The sequence below is a fragment of the Heterodontus francisci genome, chromosome 5, assembly GCF_036365525.1.
Source record: "Heterodontus francisci isolate sHetFra1 chromosome 5, sHetFra1.hap1, whole genome shotgun sequence".
Classification (NCBI taxonomy): Eukaryota; Metazoa; Chordata; class Chondrichthyes; order Heterodontiformes; family Heterodontidae; genus Heterodontus; species Heterodontus francisci.
The window spans coordinates 110,053,127-110,073,492 of NC_090375.1; the positions used below are offsets into that span (position 1 = coordinate 110,053,127).

Here is a 20,366-nt window from a genome sequence, read left to right on the forward strand (position 1 = left end):
ACATCCTCTGATGCTTCATTTTCTTCTTCTTCTAGTATTTCAAAAGGCGTCATTACATCATACAGAAATGAGAGGAAACCATAAACCCAATCTGAGGATTCCTCTGTTATAATATCTAGGACTTCCTCGAGTGTATCAATTTGTTCATTACTACCATCACCTTTAGTGAGGCCTACATAAGAATAAAAAGGAAAAGGAGAGAAAAGAAAGAAGTGGTCAGACAGAAATGGAAGAATATAGAACAGCAGGGTTCTACATCCCACATCTGATCAACACACATATTTACTAGAGAATAGGGATGTGACTAACCAAGCATTACAGCATAAAACATGTCATTGTTTGTTATATAAAGAATTCTGGTTCTTCCTCCTTTTACTCTTTTTTTCAAATTCTCCCCCCCAAGTTAATAAAAACTACTTTTGCATGTTCAATCAGCAAGTACAGGCAAAATTCTATTAAACAAAGTACTTCAATTAAACTTTTTTCCCCTCCAGGATATAACTATAACAGCCCAAAAATAGTCAACTGGAGGTCCAGAATTCTAATTCTGAGGCGACAGTTATTAGATATGCAAGTTCAGGAAGCATACTCACTTGGATTTGGTGACCCTAATTTTTTGACACCTGTACAGTAATAACTAGAGCCATAGAATCCAGCTGGGTGCAATATGCATGTGCATTTTGGTCCACACTGTTCTCAAATATTAGAAATACAAATAACAACGCTTATGTAACAAACAATTTTAAAAAAATCATGACCAGATCTATGCATCCAATGAACTTCATTTTAGAGCACTGTGGCTGTAAATTAAACCAATAAAAATTTAGCTTGCACTGGTTGCTATGCACAGTCACAAGCGTATCTCAAGATTATAACTGAGACAAGAGGTTTGTTGGATTTTCATTCCAGTCCTGGAAGGAACATTCAAGGGCACACACAGAAAAGAGTGAAGATAAGAGAATACCAATAACTACTCTGCTCTAAATAGGTAACATTTACTCTCAGCAAAAGTTGTTACTAGTCATCCTCATAAAATATTGTCACATTGTATTTAAAATCTGAATGTCTGACACAACCACACAGTTGTGAAGCATTAAGTTGGAAAAATTAACAGATTTGTGTATTCTATGAGGTTCAGAGAAGCTTTCCTTTTTCCTAAAGAACACAAACTGCAGTTTCGAAACTGTATTTAACTGTATCCAGGTCATAATTCTTACTTGCAGTAACTAAATATTGCAGAACTTCTGTGGGTGAGTTATATGAAATGCAACCATACTTATCACATCTAGGAAACTAAATTTGCAAATCATTAAGTAACAATTCAAGTCTCAACACCGAACTTTAAAACTACCAGTTGGACTTAACAGCTTCATTATGCTGCGCATAAAACTATTCACAAAAACATTACGCACTTAAAACATGTACTGCACTTCAATTTACCAATAATAAATGTGACATAATAGCTTCTGCAGTTCTAACTGGTTTACAAATGAAAACAAACCCCTTCAAAAGCACTTTTGCATCAAAAATACTTAGTTGATACTAAGAAGTAATTTTGATATATTTTCATTACATTCTTGTCCTGTGGTGCCAACAAATACATTAAACTGTCACTGATAGCAGCCCAATGTAGTAAATAAAGTAGTGTTGCTGATTCCAGAAGCTGTGTAACGCTATAAGTAGATTTTCCATAGGCACCGCTCAATGCAACAATGCCAAAACAGCAACAGTGCGTAAACCAGGGCCATCATTCATATAGGACTGCTGGAGCAGTATTCATTCTCCAGCCTCTATACACCTTAAAGAACCAGATACAGTATCTAGATAAATAGTTCAGAATCGCAAAAGAAAGCAAATCCTGCCGTGTGGATTTTCTGCTGATTCAATTGCTGTGGCATTTGCTGACAATATTGAAGAAACAGCTTCCTCAACACACATTTTTCCACTGATTCTGCTTCATGAAATGGTCTTACAATAGTAACGTACCAGAAATTTCCGAACTATGTGCGGAGGAAATTTTTTTTTAAACTAGCATTTTTATGGCAATTTATTTTAAATTGTGGGCTGTCAAGAATTGCATATTCTACAATATGTGCTTACAAGCTGCACAAATGGGCAAAAGCAGAATATTTTTACCAAAGCTTTTGGTAACTATCCAATTTATTTTAACTTGTTAAAAAAAGTTGATTTTGTAGCAAATTACAAAGAAAAGATTGAATGGCAATTTCTACAAAGCTAGTTCATTCCAAATGGGTTGTAACAATTGCATACAATCTCATGACCAGAATTTTGTAGTTTCTGTTGAGCAGGGATATGGATCTTTGGATGATTTTCTTTCTGTGCCCTAATGTACTCGAGAGCATTCAAGATGATCATCTCTTCAACTATCTTAAAACTGTATCCTCTGGTTACTGACCCTCCTGCTAGTGAAAACAGAATAAATAAAAAAAACTATCAAAAGCAGGCATAATTTTGAACACCTCTATTAACCCTCCATTTAACTTTCTCTGCTGTAGGGTGAACAATACCAGACTCTCTACATTCTCCACATAACTGAAATCCCTCTTCCCAAGTACTGTTCCATTAGAGATTGGCTACCTAAAGGGAGGAAGTAGATTAAATGCCTGCTACTCGACCCGAACCCGATGACGTGTCAGGTTCGGGCCCCTCTTCAGAGTCCGGCTTTCGGGCTCGGGCAAGACACATGCGGTAAGTGCTCTGCCAGTAAGTATTAAAAAAATTTTTTTTAAACTTATTTGGACGAAACTGAGCGAGTGACGTCACTATGACATCATCAAGCATGCGCTGCAGCTTCGTGGAGCTTCCCAGTCGGAAGGTAAGTAAAGGGATGGCTGGGTCGGGTTGAATCAGACTCGGGTCGGGTGCAGGGCGAAACTGGAGGGACTCGGGCTCAGGTCCGCTGTGGATTGGTCAGGTTCTTTTTCCTGACCTGAGCAGGCCTTTAAAGTAGATGTTAAAGTAGGAGATGCAGATCTCTGATATTTCATTGCTTTCATGAGTGATTCACATTCATATGCGAGAGAGAATGCTATGCCATCCCTCTTGCCCTACACTGCTCTGAACACTTATGCTTAAAGGGACTTGAACATTTCCTTGGAGCATCTATATTGACCACAGTACACCTGTGTCAGCAAGTAATTATGGATAACTGCTCAAAATTCCACTTTTATCCCTACAATTAGGTTTTTTTTTAGTCAAATTAATAACAGCATTTGAGGTGGCTATTCAGCCCATCGAGTCCATGCCAGCTCTCTGCAAAGCATCAGTCCCATTCCACCACTCTATCCCTGTAGCCCTGTAAGTTTATTTCCCTCAAAGTGCCCGTCTGATTTCAAAAGGAAATTGATCATAATCACCACTTGCACCACCCTTGTAGGCAGCAAGTTCCAGGTCATTACCACTTGCTGCGTAAAAAGGTTCTCCCTCACATCCCCATTGCATCTCTTGCTCAAAACCTAAGATCGATGTTCCCTAGTCCTTGTACCAGCAGCTAATGGAATAGCTTTTCTTTGTCTACCCTATCCAAACCAGTCAGAATCTTGTACACTTCTCTCAATTCTCCCCTCAATCTCCTTTGCTCCAAGGAGAACAACTCCAGTTTCTCCAACCTAACCTTGTCGCTAAAATCCCCATCCCTGGAACCATTCTGGTAAATCTCCTTTGCACCCTCTCAAGGACCCACACATCCTTCCTAAAGTGTGATCAGAACTGGATACAAGCCTCTAGTTGTGGCCTAACCAGAGCTTTATCACCTCCCTGCTTTTGTACTCAATACCTCTATTTATGAATCCCAAGATACCATCTGCTTGGTTAATTACTCTCTCAATAAGCCCTGCCACCTTCAAAAATCTATGCACATGAACCCCAGGTCCCTCTGTCCCTGTACACTCTTTAGAACTGTGCCATTTAGTCTATATTGCCTCTCTCAATCCCTTCTGTCAAAATGCATCACTTCACACTTGTCTGTATTAAATTCCATCTGCCACTTGTCTGCCCATTCTGCTAGCCTATGTCCTGTTGCAATTGATTGGTATCATCCTTTCTGTCCGCCACACCTCCAATTTGGTAGCATCGGAATATTTTGAAATTTTACTCTGTATTCCAATATCCAAGTCATTTACATATATCAAAAAACAGTGATCCTAGAACTGAAAAAGTTATCTTCCCTTGGCTTCACATATTCAGTTTTTTATATTCCTCACCATTCTACGAAGAGAGATAGAAGAGATAGGAGAAAGAGAGTGAGATAGCCTTAAATTAACTTATTTTCACCAAACTGTCTTATTGGGAGCAGTAGGCTCTCTACGTTACCAAGCTATAAGCAAGCACTGTCAACTGACACTGTAGAACTGAAAAAGGGAAAAGAGAATTCCCATAGCATCAGAATCAAAATGGCTGCAATGAACATCAAGAATATAATCGCGTGTGAGCCATATCAGAGGGAAGTCTACAATTATTTATGTCTTTTATAAAGCCAAAATTGACAAGACTATATAAGAATATAGGGGAAAAAAAAAGAGGGGCAAGAGGAAGCTTGTGTGGGACATAAATACCAGTATAGACCAGTTGGGCCGAATGGCCTGCCTCTGTGCTGTAGATTTTAGTTACCTTAACTTGGAAGAGTTTCAGCAGGACTGGTGGCACTTTAAGACTTCTTAAAAATCATTCTCAGGATGTGGGCATCACTGGCTAGGCTGGTATTTACCATCTATCCCTAATTGCGCTTCAAAGGACCAAGTTGATGCAAGACTGGAGTGATATATAGACAAGACTTGGTAAGGACAGCAGGTTTCCCTATCCAAAGGATATTAATGAATCAGCTAAGTTTGATCACAATCTGATGGTTACTTTTGAAAAAAAAAATACTATGTACCCGATATCAGCTTTATATTTCCAGTTTTGTTTTAAAAAGAAAACTAAATTCAAATTCTCAAACTGCCATTTGAACTCATGTTCTCTGAATTACTAGTCCAGTAACACAACCACTAAGCCACCACTGAGACAAGAGTAACTCAGGCGGGTAACCACCATGTCCATGGCTTTGGTGGATTCATATTGTTCTGTGAACTGCCTTGCAGGGATTGGAGACCGATCATTTGGACCACTCCCTGGGAGCGCTGAGACACATGGAAATGCAATTTGGGATATTCTGGATGAGTCAGAGACTTTCTGGATGCATCCTCCCCATGAGGAGGAACACAGCTCTCCAATAAATGTGGGACATGCGCCAGTCGTCAGGAAATGGTAATGCAGGAATTCAAGAAATGCCAAGTGGTATTTAAAGAAGCCCCATGATCCAGGTACATTTCACACAGCTCAGATCACTCCCACTGAAGTCAGAATGAGCCACCAACTCTGGCACTGCCCCACAAAAGACAATGGGGTAGAGTTTCCATTTCGGATTCAAATCAGGAAATTGGGCACAAATTGTGCTGTTTTTTCAAAGTGAAGTTATAGCTCAAGTTTGCATAATCACAAATGTAAAACCTTCTACGAACCAATGTAACATAATGGAATGTAATTGTTTATTTCTTTTCCTTCACATTAAAAAATATTCATCAATGTATTTGAATGGTGAACTGTAGTTTTATTAATTCAACTGAGAATGGGTTCAGTCACAAAAAAAGTTTAATAAAAAAATTAGATAGTCCTCAACCTCTGAGTAACCTGATTTTTAATTCACTGAAAATAATTAAAAACTAGACTGAACAATTTAATAACTTCACTAGTGTACACTAGTCAGTTTTAGTAAATTAATATTAAATATGTAAAATCTTTTAAAACATGCCTATTGGTGCCTGTGCAAATAAGTTAACAAGCTCAATTTGAAGAGCCTCCAACAACAGCCATAACTGATTATTATTTTGATCTGGAGACAAGGCCAATTTTGTGGACGGGCGACACAGTGACTAGCACCACAGCCTCGCAGCTCCAGCGACCCGGGTTCAATTCTGGGTACTGCCTGTGTGGAGTTTGCAAGTTCTCCCTGTGTCTGCGTGGGTTTTCTCCGGGTGCTCCGGTTTCCTCCCACATGCCAAAGACTTGCAGGTTGACAGGTTAATTGGCCATTGTAAATTGCCCCTAGTATAGGTAGATGGTAGGGAAATATATAGGGACAGGTGGGGATGTGGTCGGAATATGGGATTAGTGTAGGATTAGTATAAATTGGTGGTTGATGGTCGGCACAGACTCGGTGGGCCGTAGGGCCTGTTTCAGTGCTGTATCTCTAAACTAAACTAAAATAAATCCTACGAAGTCCATCACTACATTTGAGACCCTCAATAACTCCTGAACATTGGCAAATTATCCGGACGTCCAAACAGCACACTGTTTTCACCAAATGTAAAACACCTGCGTACAGTGAAAACTGCATGTATGACTTTACATGTAACTTCTTTTCTTTAAATGATAGATTTTTTTTGCTAATCCCACCATTTGGCTTAAAGTTATATTTATTCCTCTATTATACAATGCATTACATATACTCATTTGCTCCATCAGTCAGAATCATTATTTCAATGTTCTTACTTTTCCAGTAGTCACAATTTTTAGTATACACTAAAAGGGGCAGGAGGGGCAAAGTCATAAATTGTTCAATGTAGATCACACAATTTCACTCATTAGCTTTAAGTGCAACGCCAAAGTCAGTCATGCAACTGCCAAATAAAGATGCACCTTTTAAACTCCATGCAAAATAAAAAAGAAAATCAGATAATATGCTTACCTAGCAAAATTTTGGCATCTTCCACATCAAAATCACCATCTCCGTCGGCATCATAGACTCCAAGTTTTCCTATTTAGAAGTGAAAGGAAGGAGAACAATTAGATTACCCTCATTACATTTCCCGGCAATGAATGCACATGTTAAAAACATTAACCAAAACAGCTGAGAAGTGTACAAAGAGTAATTACAACATATTCTTCAAACATACTCCACCTAGCTCTCTGCACATGATCCAATACCACAGGGATAGCTACTGGGACATCAGCCTCTTTCAGAAAGATCTGGCAAGAACCCCATGGCCTTCCAGTATAGCTGCATATCTTATTTAATCCTTCCAATATAAATGCAACTTTAAGATCCATACCTTTTGACAAGAGGAATTAATTCAAATGCAATTAAGGAAGACAAAGTCTTATTAAGAGCCCGGACAGTGTTCGGAGTACAGTAAGTAAATTTGCAGATTACATCAAAATTTGTACAAGAGCTGAAGAGAGTCCCATTGATAGATCATTCCAGTTTAAGAGATAACAGGAGACCAGGGTACATGAATTTAAACTATGTAAGAGTAGGAATACTCTTATTAGGATATTAGACTGTTCTTTTCCCAGAGAATTGACAGCCTCTGGAATACATTGACAGCTAGTAAGTTGGATGCCAGCTCCTAACTGGGCCTGAGATTGCATCATATAGAAGGTAAGTGTCTTTATAGGTAATACTTATGACATGTGATCTCCTGAATTGTTTTTGATCACCTCAGGGGGCGAGAGTGGAATTTGAGAGTATTTCTTTTCCTTTATTGGCCTGGTTATTGGAATATTCTCCACTTGCCCAGATGAGTATAGCTCCAACAACTCTCAAGAAGCTCGACACCATCCTGGAGAATTCAGCCCAACTGATTGGCACCCCATCGACCAGCTTAAACATCCACTCCCTCCACCACCGACACAGTGGCAGCAGTGTGTACCATTTAAAAGATGCACTGGAACTCACCAAGCCTCCTTTGACAGCAACATCCAAACCCGCAACTTCTCCCACCTAGAAGGACAAGGGCAGCAGATGCATGGGAACACCACCACCTGCAAATTCCCCTCCAAGCCCCACACCATCCTGAATTGAAACTATATCGCCATTCCCTCACTGTTGCTGGGTCAAGTCCTGGAAATCCCTTCCTAACAGCACTGTAAACGTACCTACACCAGATGGACTGCAGCAGTTCAAGACGGCGGCTCACCACCACCTTCTCAAGGACAATGAAGGATGGGCAACAAATGCTGGCCTTGCCAGTGATGTGCTCATCCCATGAAATAACTTTAAAAAACATATTCCCAAGTGATCTTGAACCACTGCACACAAATGTAAACACAGCATCTGCATATATGCAGACTACACTGGATCACAATTCGTCAGCTGGAAATGCTTTACTGACAGTGTACACTAGGTCCAAACCTTAATCCATGCAACAGTTATACAACTATACATGGAAAAAAACAATGAGAGTGTCCACTTTATAGGAAGTTCATCAATGGTGAGATGACTGAATACAAGATTGATCAGTCAGAGTCCACTACTTCAGAATAAGGAGGTATAACTCTTAGTTTCTGAAAGAAAAAGGTACAAAAGGAGGGTGGGAGGGAAGCACTTTCCATGACGGCAGGATGTTCAAATAGCTTCACAATATTGTGAAGTATTTTTGAACTCTAGTCACTGTTAATGTTAGGAAACCATGGCAGGCAATTTATATAGCAAGTTCTCAGCAAGCAGATAAAAGACTTGATAATCTGTTTTAGTAACACTAGTTGAAGGATATTTCTTATCTACATGCTCTCCTCAGTGACATCAAAACACAATGTCAGGTTCCAAAGAAGAGTCACTGACCCGAAACGTTAACTCTGCTTCTCTTTTCACAGATGCTGCCAGACCTGCTGAGTGGTTCCAGCATTTCTTGTTTTTATGTCAGGTTCCATATCTCTGGCCTCCTTGTCTCGAGAGACAATGGGTAAGTGCCTGGAGGTGGTCAGTGGTTTGTGAAGCAGCGCTTGGAGTGGCTATAAAGGCCAATTCTACAGTGACAGACTCTTTCACAGGTGCTGCAGATAAAAATGGTTGTCGGGGCTGTTACACAATTGGCTCTCCCCTTGCGCTTCTGTCTTTTTTCCTGCCAACAGCTAAGTCTCTTCGACTCGCCACTCTTTAGCCCCGCCTTTATGGCTGTCCACCAGCTCTAGCGATCACTGGCAACTGACTCCCACGACTTGTGATCAATGTCACAGGACTTCATGTCGCGTTTGCAGACGTCTTTAAAGTGGAGACGTGGGCGGCCGGTGGATCTGATACCAGTGACGAGTTCGCTGTACAATGTGTCTTTGGGGATCCTGCCATCTACCATGTGGCTCACATGGCCAAGCCATCTCAAGCGCCGCTGGCTCAGTAGGGTGTATATGCTGGGGATGTTGGCCGCTTCGAGGACTTCTGTATTGGAGGTACGGTCCTGCCACCTGATGCCAAGGATTCTCCGGAGGCAGCGAAGATGGAATGAATTGAGATGTCGCTCTTGGCTGACATACGTTGTCCAGGCCTCGCTGCCTTAGAGCAAGGTACTGAGGACACAGGCTTGATACACTCGGACTTCTGTGTAGCTAGTCAAGTCTAGAGGTAACAAAAGGAATGGTCAAGAGTTTCAGCAGATGAGTTGAGGGAGGGGCGGAGTCAGGCAAACTTAGAGCTACAAATAGGCTGCCTTCATGATGATGCCGATATGTGGTTGGAACCTCACTTTGGGGTCATATATGACACTTCAAGGCTGCAAACAGTCTGGTTTCCCTCTCAGTCAGTTGCCAAAGAGAGAAATGGAATAGGTGGCTAAGGAACAGAGTTTGTGGTGGGGACCGAAGACAATTGTTTCAGTCTTCACAATATTCAATTGGAGGACATTTCTGCTCACCCAGACCTGGGCAAGCAGACTGACAATTGAGACATTGAGAGGTGGTGGTGAGGTACATCTGAGAGTTGTCAGCGTATATGTTGTTACACAGATGGGGAAATGGTGTGGGTGACTTCCACTTTTCACCTCCCAACTGACGATAGACAGTATCCTTTTAAAGAAATGGTGATTAGCCAGAGGTTTTTTTTTGCCAAATAAACAAACACACAGCGACAGGTTTTCTCATACGTCAAAAAAAGGAAGGTTACATTTTTATTGAAACAGCAAAACCCGAATTGTTTGTGTTGATCGGTCGGAGAGAGAGGGACAGACAGAGAGTGAGAGGGACAGACGGGAAAAGGGCAAGAAGCAATTAAAGCCCCAAGTGGTGAGAGAGTTCATGGTTTACAGGAACCTGCTGAATTTCCCTGGCAGGAAAGTATTTTCAAAAGGTGCACAGTCTTGGACTTGCTCAGGTATTGTAGATTTCTAGTGGCTAAAACTTCAGTACTGAGACAGTGATGGAAATTCCTGGTTTACTTCTGGATGTCAAGGGATATAGAGGATTGGATCAGAAAAAAAAAAAGAGAGGTTTATGGCAAATTCAGAGCACTGAAACCAGCGGAGTCACTAGAGGAGTATAGAAAGCGTAGGGGGGTACTTAGAAAAGTAATTAGGAGAGCGAAGAGGGGACATGAAAAAACACCGGCGGGCAAGATAAAGGAAAATCCTAAAGTGTTTTATATTAAGGGCAAGAGGATAACCAAAGAAAAAGAGTAGGGCCCATGAGGGACCAAAGTGGCAATCTGTGCGTGGAGCCGGAGAACAGAGATGAGGTTTTAAATGATTAATTTTCACCTGTGTTCACTATGGAGAAGGATGATGTAGGTGTAGAGATCAGGGTGGGGGATTGTGATATACTTGAACATTTTAGCATTGAAAGGGAGGAAGTATTAGCTGTTGTAGGGGACTTAAAAGTAGATAAATCCTCAGGCCCATATGAGATGTATCCCAGGCGGTTATGTGAGACAAGGGAGGAGATAACAGGGGTACTGACACAAATTTTCAAATCCTCTCTGGCCACAGGAGAGGTACCAGAGGATTGGAGGACAGCGAATGTGGTACCATTATTCAAGAAGGGTTGTAGGGATAAACCAGGTAATTACAGGCTGGTGAGTCTAACATCAGTGGTAGGGAAACTATTGGAAACAATTCTGGGGGACAGGATTAATCTCCACTTGGAGAGGCAGGGATTAATCAGGGATAGTCAGCATGGCTTTGTCAGGGGGAGATCGTGTCTAACTAACTTGATTGAATTTTTCGACGCGGTGACTAGATGTGTAGATTAGGGTAAAGCAGTTGATGTTGTCTACATGGACTTCAGTCAGGCTTTCGATAACCAATCTCCCATGCGGGATCTTAAGAAGGTAAGAGCCCATGGGATCCAGGGCAATTTGGCAAATTGGATGCAAAATTGGCTTAGTGGCAGGAGGCAGAGGGTGATGGCCGAGGGTCGTTTTTGCGAGGGGAAGCCTATGACCAGTGGTGTACCGCATGGATCGGTGCTGGGACCCTTGCTGTTTGTGGTGTACATTAGTGATTTAGACATGCATACAGGAGGCATGATCAGTAAGTTCGCAGATGACACGGAAATTGATGGTGTCATAAATAGTGAGGAGGAAAGCCTTAGATTACAGGATATAGATGGGTTGGTAAGATGGGCGGAGCAGTGGCAAATGGAATTTAATCCTGAGAAGTGTGAGGTGATGCATTTTGGGAGAACTAACAAGGCAAGGAAATTTACAATGGATGGTAGGACCCTCGGAAGTACAGAGGGTCAGAGGGACTTTCGTGTACTTGTCCATAGATCACTGATGGCAGCAGCACAGGTAGACAAGGTGGTTAGGAAGGCATATGGGATACTTGCCTATATTGGCCAAGGCACATAATAAAAGAGCAGGGAGGTTATGATGGAGCTGTATAAAACGCAAGTTAGGCCACAGCTGGAGTACTGTGTACAGTTCTGGGCACCACACTATAGGAAGGATCTGACTGCACTGGAGAGGGTGCAGAGGAGATTCACCAGGATGTTGCCTGGTCTGGAGCATTTTCGCTATGGAGAGAGACTGAAAAGGCTAGGGTTGTTTTCCTTAGAGCAGAGAAGGCTGGGGGAACATGATTGAGGTATACAAAATGATGAGGGGCATTCATAGGTTAGATAGGAAGAAACTTTTTCCCTTAGCAGAGGGATCAATTACCAGGGGGCATAGATTTAAGGTAAGGGGCAGGAGGTTTAGAGGGGATTTGAGGGAAAAGAAATTTCACTCAGAGGGTGGTTGGAATCTGGAACGCATTGCCTGAAGAGGTGGTAGAGACAGGAACCCTCACAACATTTAAGAAGTATTTAGATGAGCACTTGAAACGCCATAACATACAAGGCTACGGGCCAAGTGCTGCAAAATGGAATTAGAATAGTTAGGTGTTTGATGGCCGGCACAGACACGATGGGCTGAAGGGCCTGTTTCTGCGCTGTATAACTCTATGACTATGATTTCCACAGGTGGGGAGTTTAAAAAAAAACACCTTTTAATTTCTCTGCTGTAGCAAGTTGAAGGATGGTATCAGCAGCAGGGCTTCTTGCTTAGCTGGACCGATCTCACAGCCTTTTGCTGGAATGTGGCTTTCGGTATCTTGGTTGGCTGATCTGCCTCTCTTTCCAGAAGGCTACCGTTTAAAGTTTAAAAACCCTCAAGTTTGAATTTCAGTGAGGTGACTAAGCTTTCATTTCCCCAGTGGTGACCATTCAATGCTCCAAGAGTTGGGAGCCATTGTTGCATGATTGCCTCTGTTTGTAGTGCGTTTTCAATGAAGTGGTGTTCTTCACACCCATTGTGATGACCTTGGCCAAGGAGACAGGCTGTCTGCAAAAAGTCTTTGTTAGCTCATTCCTGTAGATAAGAGTGATCAATATGTAATGGGCTCCTTTCAATTTCAATGGGTTCTCCCCAAAACTAATCCATATGAGGTTAGCAAGTTTCATCTTCAGCAGACAAACATGTACATTTACAGTGCAGGGGCAGGGGAGAACGCATCAACTGACCTCTTCTTCCATTTCTCCAGTTCATTGTTTATTTCATTACAGCTCTTTTAAAGCGTGACAACGTGGAAACTGATGCTGTGTTTTCGATGATATCACCAAGAGGCAGCATGTAGATAAGAAATAGGAGGGGGCCAAAGCTAGATGTGGTTGACTCTTGAATGCCTTCACTCTGCAATTAGGGATGGACAATAAATTCAGGCCTAGACAGCGACACCCACCTCCCATGAACGAATAAGTAAAAAAAAAATCCTTAGGGTAACTGTTCTTTTGGGCCTCCTTATCTCGAGAGACAATGGATACGCGCCTGGAGGTGGTCAGTGGTTTGTGAAGCAGCGCCTGGAGTGGCTATAAAGGCCAATTCTGGAGTGACAGGCTCTTCCACAGGTGCTGCAGAGAAATTTGTTTGTTGGGGCTGTTCAGGAGTGGGAAGAGAAGAAACAAAGTATCCATACACTTCCCATTGCATCTACCTGATCTCAGCCTTTCAGTATATCCTTCTGTTGCCTTTTACTTGTACTTGTCCAGTTTCCTTTCAAAAGCATCTAAGCTATGTGTCTCAACCATTTCCTGTAGAAGTGAGTGAAGAAATTTCTCATTTCCCTATTGGATTTATTAGTAACTATCTTGTATTTAAGGACCCTAGATTTGGATTCTTCCACAAGTGAAAACATTTCCTCCACATATACCCGGTCCAACCTACTCATAATTTAACAACTGTATTAGGTCTCCCCCAAGTCTTCTTGTTCCTAAAAAAAAAGCCCCAACCTGTTCATGTTCCCAGATACCTGTATTCTCTCAGTTCCGGTACCATCCTTGTAAATCTTTTTTGTACTTTCTCCAGTGCTTTTTATCTTTTATGATATGGAGACAAGAGTTGTGCATAGTACTTTAAATGCACCCTGACCAGGATACCATAAAAGTTGAACACAAATTTTCTACTTCTGAATTCTATACTCCTAGAAATAAATGCTAATGCTTTGTTAGCATTTTGAATTACTTGACCTTTTTAATGATGCATTCACCTGTATCCCTATGCTTTTCTACCCTATTCAGTTTCTTATAAAATATGGTTTTTAGGCGATGCTTCTGGTTTTCCTACCAAATTGCATCACCTCACATTTATTATTATTAGACTTTTCCCACTGAACTACCCAGAATGCAAGTTTTCTAATAAATGCATTGTGTTGCATTTTTCCTCCTTGTTCGGTCCATCGCCCAAGTTTGGCATCATCTGCAAATTTTGATATTGAGTTAATTATTCCCAAGGCCAATTCATTAATGTAATTAATGAACGGGCATCCCAGCACTGGTCCTTGTGGAACACCGCTTTCTACCTTCCTCCAATCTGAATGACGACCCTTTACCACTACTTTCTGCTTTCTTTTTTTAGCCAATATACTATCCATTCAACTATTTGTCCCAACTCCACATGCCTAACTTCTGACATAAGCCAAACATATGGTACCTTATTGAATATGACATCTACTGCATTACCCATATCTAGCCCTTCTGTTAGAATAAATTATACCATCAGGTTAGCTAAGATAATCCAAAGGGTCAAGTACAGAATCGTTACAGCACAGAAGGCAGCCATTCGGCCCATCATGTCTGCACTGGCTCTCCGAGTGCCACTCCCGCCTTCTCCCTATAATGCTATATATTTTTCCTTTTCAGGTAACTATCTAATTCCCGCTTGAATGCTCTAATTGAACCTGCCTTCACCGCACTCTCTGGCAGTGAATTCCAGATCCGAACCACTCACTGAGTGAAGAATTTTTTCCTCATGTCGCCATTGCTTCTTTTGCCAATTGATCCTTTCTAGAGTGGGAACAGTTTTTCCTTAGCTGCTCTGTCCAAACCCCTCATGATTTTGAATACCTCTACCAAATCGTCTCTCGGCCTTCTCTTCCCCAAGGAAAACAGTCCCAACTTCTTCAATCTATCTTTATAAGTGTAATTCCTCATCCCTGCAACCATTCTCGCAAATCTTTTCTAACTCTCTACAATGTTTTCACGTCTTTCCCTAAGTGTAGTGCCCAGAACTGGACACACTACTCCAGCTGAGGTCGAACGAACGTCTTATACAAATATCAAAATAATTTCCTTGCTCCCTATTAATAAAGCCTAGGATACTGTATGCTTTATTGACTGCTCTCAATCTGTCCTGCCACTTTCAATGACTTATGCACATAAACACCCAGGTCCTTCTGCTCCTGCACCCCCTTCAGAATTGTACCCTTTATTTTATATTGTCTCTCCATGTTCATCCTACCAAACGAATCACTCCACATTGAACTTCATCTGGCACTTGCCCGCCCTTTCCACCAGCTTAATCATATAAGCACAGAAACAGGCCCTTCGGCCCATCATGTCTGTGCTGGCCATCAAGCACCTATCTATTCTAATCCCATTTTCCAGCACTTGGCCCATAGCCTTGTATGTTATGGCATTTCAAGTGCTCATCTAAACACTTCATAAATGTTGTGAGGGTTCCTGCCTCTACCACCCCTTCAGGTAGTGTGTTCCAGAATCCAAACAACCTTCGAGTGAAATTTTTTTCCCTCAAATCCCCTCTAAACCTCCTGCCCCTTACCTTAAATCTATGCCCCCTGGTTATTGATCCCTCCGCTAAGGGAAAAAGTTTCTTCCTATCTATCCTATCAATGCCCCTCATAATTTTGTCTATGCCCTTTAGAAGTTTTTTTTTTATTAATGAGGAGGATACCATAGAATATATGAAAAAATTTGGGAATCCAAGCTTGAAATATTGATGGTATACCTTCAACACCATTTTACTTACTTCCAAATACCATGAAGTGTGGATAAATCATAGCGCTTTCTAAACAATTTAGAAATCAATTCCCCATTAGTCAGTGTAGCAACAGTGAATCAGTATCTCTTCCAACTCGGACATTAAAACTAGAGTCCTGGTAAACATCAAGCAAGGATTTTAACTTTAGCAGAAAGCAGACTTCCCGCCAGGAATTTTCAATGGGAGGCTCAATTTTAAATGGTCAGGCCTCTTAATGCTTCTTCATTCAGAATTCTCCCCAAAATGGACATCAGCCAGCTGGCTGGCTGACCACCCCACAAAAATGTCCATTGGCACCCCAGTGAATCATGAGAGGGTTTCAAACATTTTTCGTTCATGGGATATGGGCATCGCTGACAAGGCCAGCATTTATTGCCCATCCCTAACTGCCCTTGAAAAGGTGGTGGTATGCCTCCTTCTTGAATCGCTGCAGTCCATGTGGGGTAAGTACGCCCACAGTGCTGTTAGGATGGGAGTTCCAGGATTTTGACCCAGTGACAGTAAAGGAACGGCGATATAGTTCCAAGTCAGGATGGTGCATGGCTTGGAGGGGAACTTGCAGGTGGTGGTGTTCCCATGCAACTGCTGCCCTTGTCCTTCTAGGTGGTAAAGGTCACGGGTTTCGAAGGTGCTGTCGAAGGAGCCTTGGTGCATTGCTGCTGTGCGTCAATGGTGAAGGGAGTGAATGTTTGTGGATGGGATGGCAATCAAAAATGCTGCTTTGTCCTGGATGGTGTCGAACTTCGAGTGTTGTTGGAGCTGCATCCATCCAGGCAAGTGGAGAGTATTCCATCACATTCCTGACTTGTGCCTTGTAGATGGTGGAGACGCTTTGGGGAGTCAGGTGGTGAGTTACTCACTGCAGAATTCCTAGCCTCTGACCTGCTCTTATAGCCACGGTATTTACCTGGCTACTCCAGTTCAGTTTCTGGGCAATGGTAACCCCTAGGATGTTGATAGTGGGGGATTCAGCAATCGTAATGCCATTGAATATCAAGGGGAGATGGTTGAACTCTCTCTTGTTTGAGATTGTCATTGCCTGGCACTTGTGTGGCACGAATGTTACTTACCACTCATCAGCCCAAGCCTGGATGTTGTCCAGGTCTTGCTGTGTATGGACATGGGCTGCTTCAGTATGAGGAGTTGCGAATGGTGCTGAACATTGTCCAATCATCAGCAAACAACCCCCCTTCTGACCTTATGATTGAAGGAAGGTCATTGATGAAGCAGCTGAAGATGGTTGGGCCTAGGACACTACCCTGAGGAACTCCTGCAGTGATGCCCTGGAGCTGAGATGACAACCATCTTTCTTTGCACTAGGTACGACTATAACCAGCAGAGAATTTTCCCCGATTCCCACTGACTCCAGTTTTGCTAGGGCTCCTTGATGCCATACTTTGGAGTTCAGCTCTTTCGTCCATGTTTGAACCAACGTTGTAATGAGGTCAGGAGCAGAGTGGCCCTGGCGGAACCCAAACTTAGCATCACCCAGTAGGTTATTGGTAAGCAAGTGCTGCTTGATAGCACTGTCAACCTTACATCGCTTTATTGATGATTGAGAGTAGACTGATGGGGCGGTCATTACCGGGTTGGATTTGTCCTGCTATTTTCGCACAGGACATACCTGGGCAATTTTCCACATTGACGGGTAGATGCCAGTGTTGTAGCTGTACTGGAACAGCTTGGCTGTTGGGGGAGTGGGTGGGGAGGGGGGCGGCGTGGCAAGTTCTAGAGCACAAGTCTTCAGTACTACTGCTGGAATGTTGTCAGGGCCCATAGCCTTTGCAGTATCCAGTGCCTTCAGTTGTTTCTTGATAATACGCAGAGTGAATCGAATTGGCTGAAGACTGGCATCTGTGGTGCTTCAGGAGGAGGCCGAGATGGATCACTCACTCGGCACTTCAGGCTGAAGATTGTTGCAAATACTTCAGCCTTATCTTCGGCACAGATGTGCTGGGCTCCCCATCTTTGAGGATGGGGATATTCGTGGAGCCACCTCCTCCAGTTAGTTGTTTAATTGTCCATCACCATTCATGACTGGATGTGGCAGGACTGCAGAGCTTGGATCTTATCTGTTGGTTGTGGGATCACTTAGCTTTGTCTATCGCATGCTGCTTCTGCTGTTTGGCACGCAAGTAGTCCTGTGTTGTAGCTTCACCAGGTTGACACCTCATTTTGAGGTATGCCTGGTGCTGCTCCTGAATTGCCCTCCTGCACTCTTCATTGAACCAGGACTGATCCCCAGGCTTGATGGCAATGGTTGAGGGGGGGATATGCCGGGCCATGAGGTTACAGATTGTGGTTGAATACAATTCTGCTGCTACTGATGGTCCACAGCGCCTCATGGATTCCCAGTTTTGCATTGCTAGATCTGTTCTAAATCTATCCCATTTAGCATGGTGGTAGTGCCACACAACACGACAGAGGGTATTATCAATGTGAAGATGGGACTCTGTCTCCATAAGGACTGTGCGGTGGTCACTCCTACCAATACGATCATGGACAGGTGCATCTGCGGCAGGCAGATGGCAATGACGAGGTCAAGTATGTTTTTCCCTCTTGTTGGTTCCCTCACTACCTGCCGCAGACCCAGTCTAGCAGCTATGTCCTTTAGGACTCGACTAGCTTGGTCAAAAGTGGTGCTACCGAGCCACTGTTGGCGATGGACCTTGAAGTCCCCCACCCAGAGTACATTCTGCGGCCTTGCTACCCTCAGTGCTTTCTCCAAGTGGTGTTCAACATGGAGCAGTACTGATTCATCAGCTGAAGGGGGGGGGGGCGGTAGGTGGCAATCAGCAGGAGAATTCTTTGCCCATCTTTGACCTGATGCCATTAGACTTCATGCAGTCCAAAGTTAATGTGTGGACTCCCAGGGCAACTCCCTCTCAACAGTTTACCACTGTGCCGCCACATATGCTGGGAATGTCCTGCAGGTGGGACAGGACATACCCTGGGATGATGATGGCAGTGCCTGAGACATTGTCTGTAAGGTATGATTCCACGGGTATGACTATGTCAGGCTGTTGCTTGACTACTCTGGGTCAGCACAAGCCCCCAGATGTTAATAAGGAGGACTTTGCAGGTGCCTTGGTCGATGCCAGGTGGTCCGTCCGATTTCATTCCTTATCGACTTCAGGCTAGGCTTCCTGATTGCAATTGTTGCAGTATATTTACAGCCAATTTCACAACTTCAGTGGAAATAGGAGCCAACAGTTGCCTACAAAGAATCGTTTTCATGAAGATGACCTCATATCACTGCAATTGATCCTACTGAATTCTTGCTGCGAAACACAAATTCGGCTTGAAGAGAAATAATGACGTTCCACAATAATAAAAAAGTTAAAAGTACAAGCGTCAATAACCTGAATTTAAAAAAAAAGAGAAAGCATTGATATTTTCACTAACCATCTTCAACAAAATCACTGGCAACTGAAACACAGAATAAATTATGTTGACTTTCTGAAGAGCAAAATAACTTTGCTTGCAAGGGATTTATCCAAACAGGCAAAAGAAAAAAAAAGGATTTCTCATCCCATAGGAAGCATCCTTATGTCAAAGGGTGATAGGAGATTGCTTCATAGCAACTCATCAAAGCTTACTGCTCTGGTTTGAGAAGAATGCTAGAGTGAAGACCATGCACTTAATATAAAGTATATAGTATTTAATTGGCAAGATCCAACCAAATAAAAATGACACTTTTAGAACATAAGGTTTACGTTCTTGCCAAGAATATCAACTCAACAGAAAGTTTACAGCATTCATACAAAATCAAGATAAGAGAAACAGCACTAGGTGCCAAGTATTCCAGCAATCCAGGGTCAGAATATGATAACACTAAACTAGTGTTAAATTAAAATAGATCAAAAATTAGAAATTTGAGTTAGCAAATGAGATTTCATTATATGCATAGGTTAGAAAAATCATCCTTTAATCATTTTACTTGTACCATGGAGTTGAATGTTTACTTTTATTTGTTCTATAGATAGACCAGTCGATATTTCATAATACTTGTAAACAGCATGGACTGTGTTGGGTCTGCTAGTTGCTGCCACTAAGCCAATCTAAAAATGAACTGAAATTCGCAGGCATTGTTAAGTGAATATTCCCATTTTCTTGGTTAACTTCAGGTAGTTTCTTTCCCCTCTTTTAGTGTTAATCTGTAATTTACCTCTTTTTAAAAAATCAGGCAGCAAAAATTCACTTGCCCACCTTCAAAACAATCTGGAATTATAATTTTATTTTGATAGAGTAAACTTACTACACATAACATGAGCTGCATTTTGGACTATAAACCTGAACTTTAAAATATTCATTCAAAGTAACAAAAGCCCAATCAGAACTTGGCTGGTTGACCTGATAGCACTGACTGACATGACAGGAACAGGCTGTTGAAGTATGTGCAAATCCAAGTTCAAAAAGTTTAGAAAATGCTGCCCTTTAAATTTTCCTCAGTGACTCAAATCCTGCATTACATCATTAACCATGTTTTTTTTTTTTTGGGGGGGGGGGGGGGGGGGGAAGGGGGGCTCATCAACATAAAATTATCAATTTAAATTATATGCCAGTATTGTCAGACAAGTTTACATCAGTAGAATAGAAAACCTCTGAGCAACTGAAATATTTTTTACATCAAATTTAGCTAACCTTGGTCAAAAGGTAACAAAAATCTGACATGGCACACATTCCTAAATGTAATGCAAATCTTGTCTATTATGGCATTTTAGAAATGCACCATAACAAACTGAAATCAATTACTCTGCTGCAAAATCCAAATGACTGTGTTTTTGTA

At 42.1% G+C, this 20,366-nt stretch overlaps 1 protein-coding gene across 6 annotated transcripts in view; it reads right to left on the minus strand.

Moving 5' to 3' along the window:
* LOC137369997 (aspartyl/asparaginyl beta-hydroxylase-like) overlaps positions 1-20,366 on the minus strand; it is a 295,423-nt gene that overhangs the window by 220,489 nt on the left and 54,568 nt on the right. For all 6 annotated transcript variants that reach the window (XM_068031905.1, XM_068031903.1, XM_068031904.1 and 3 more), the window contains one exon: positions 6,746-6,814. In XM_068031905.1, the coding sequence (XP_067888006.1) occupies positions 6,746-6,814 (69 nt within the window). The remainder of the gene's footprint in view (positions 1-6,745; positions 6,815-20,366) is intronic.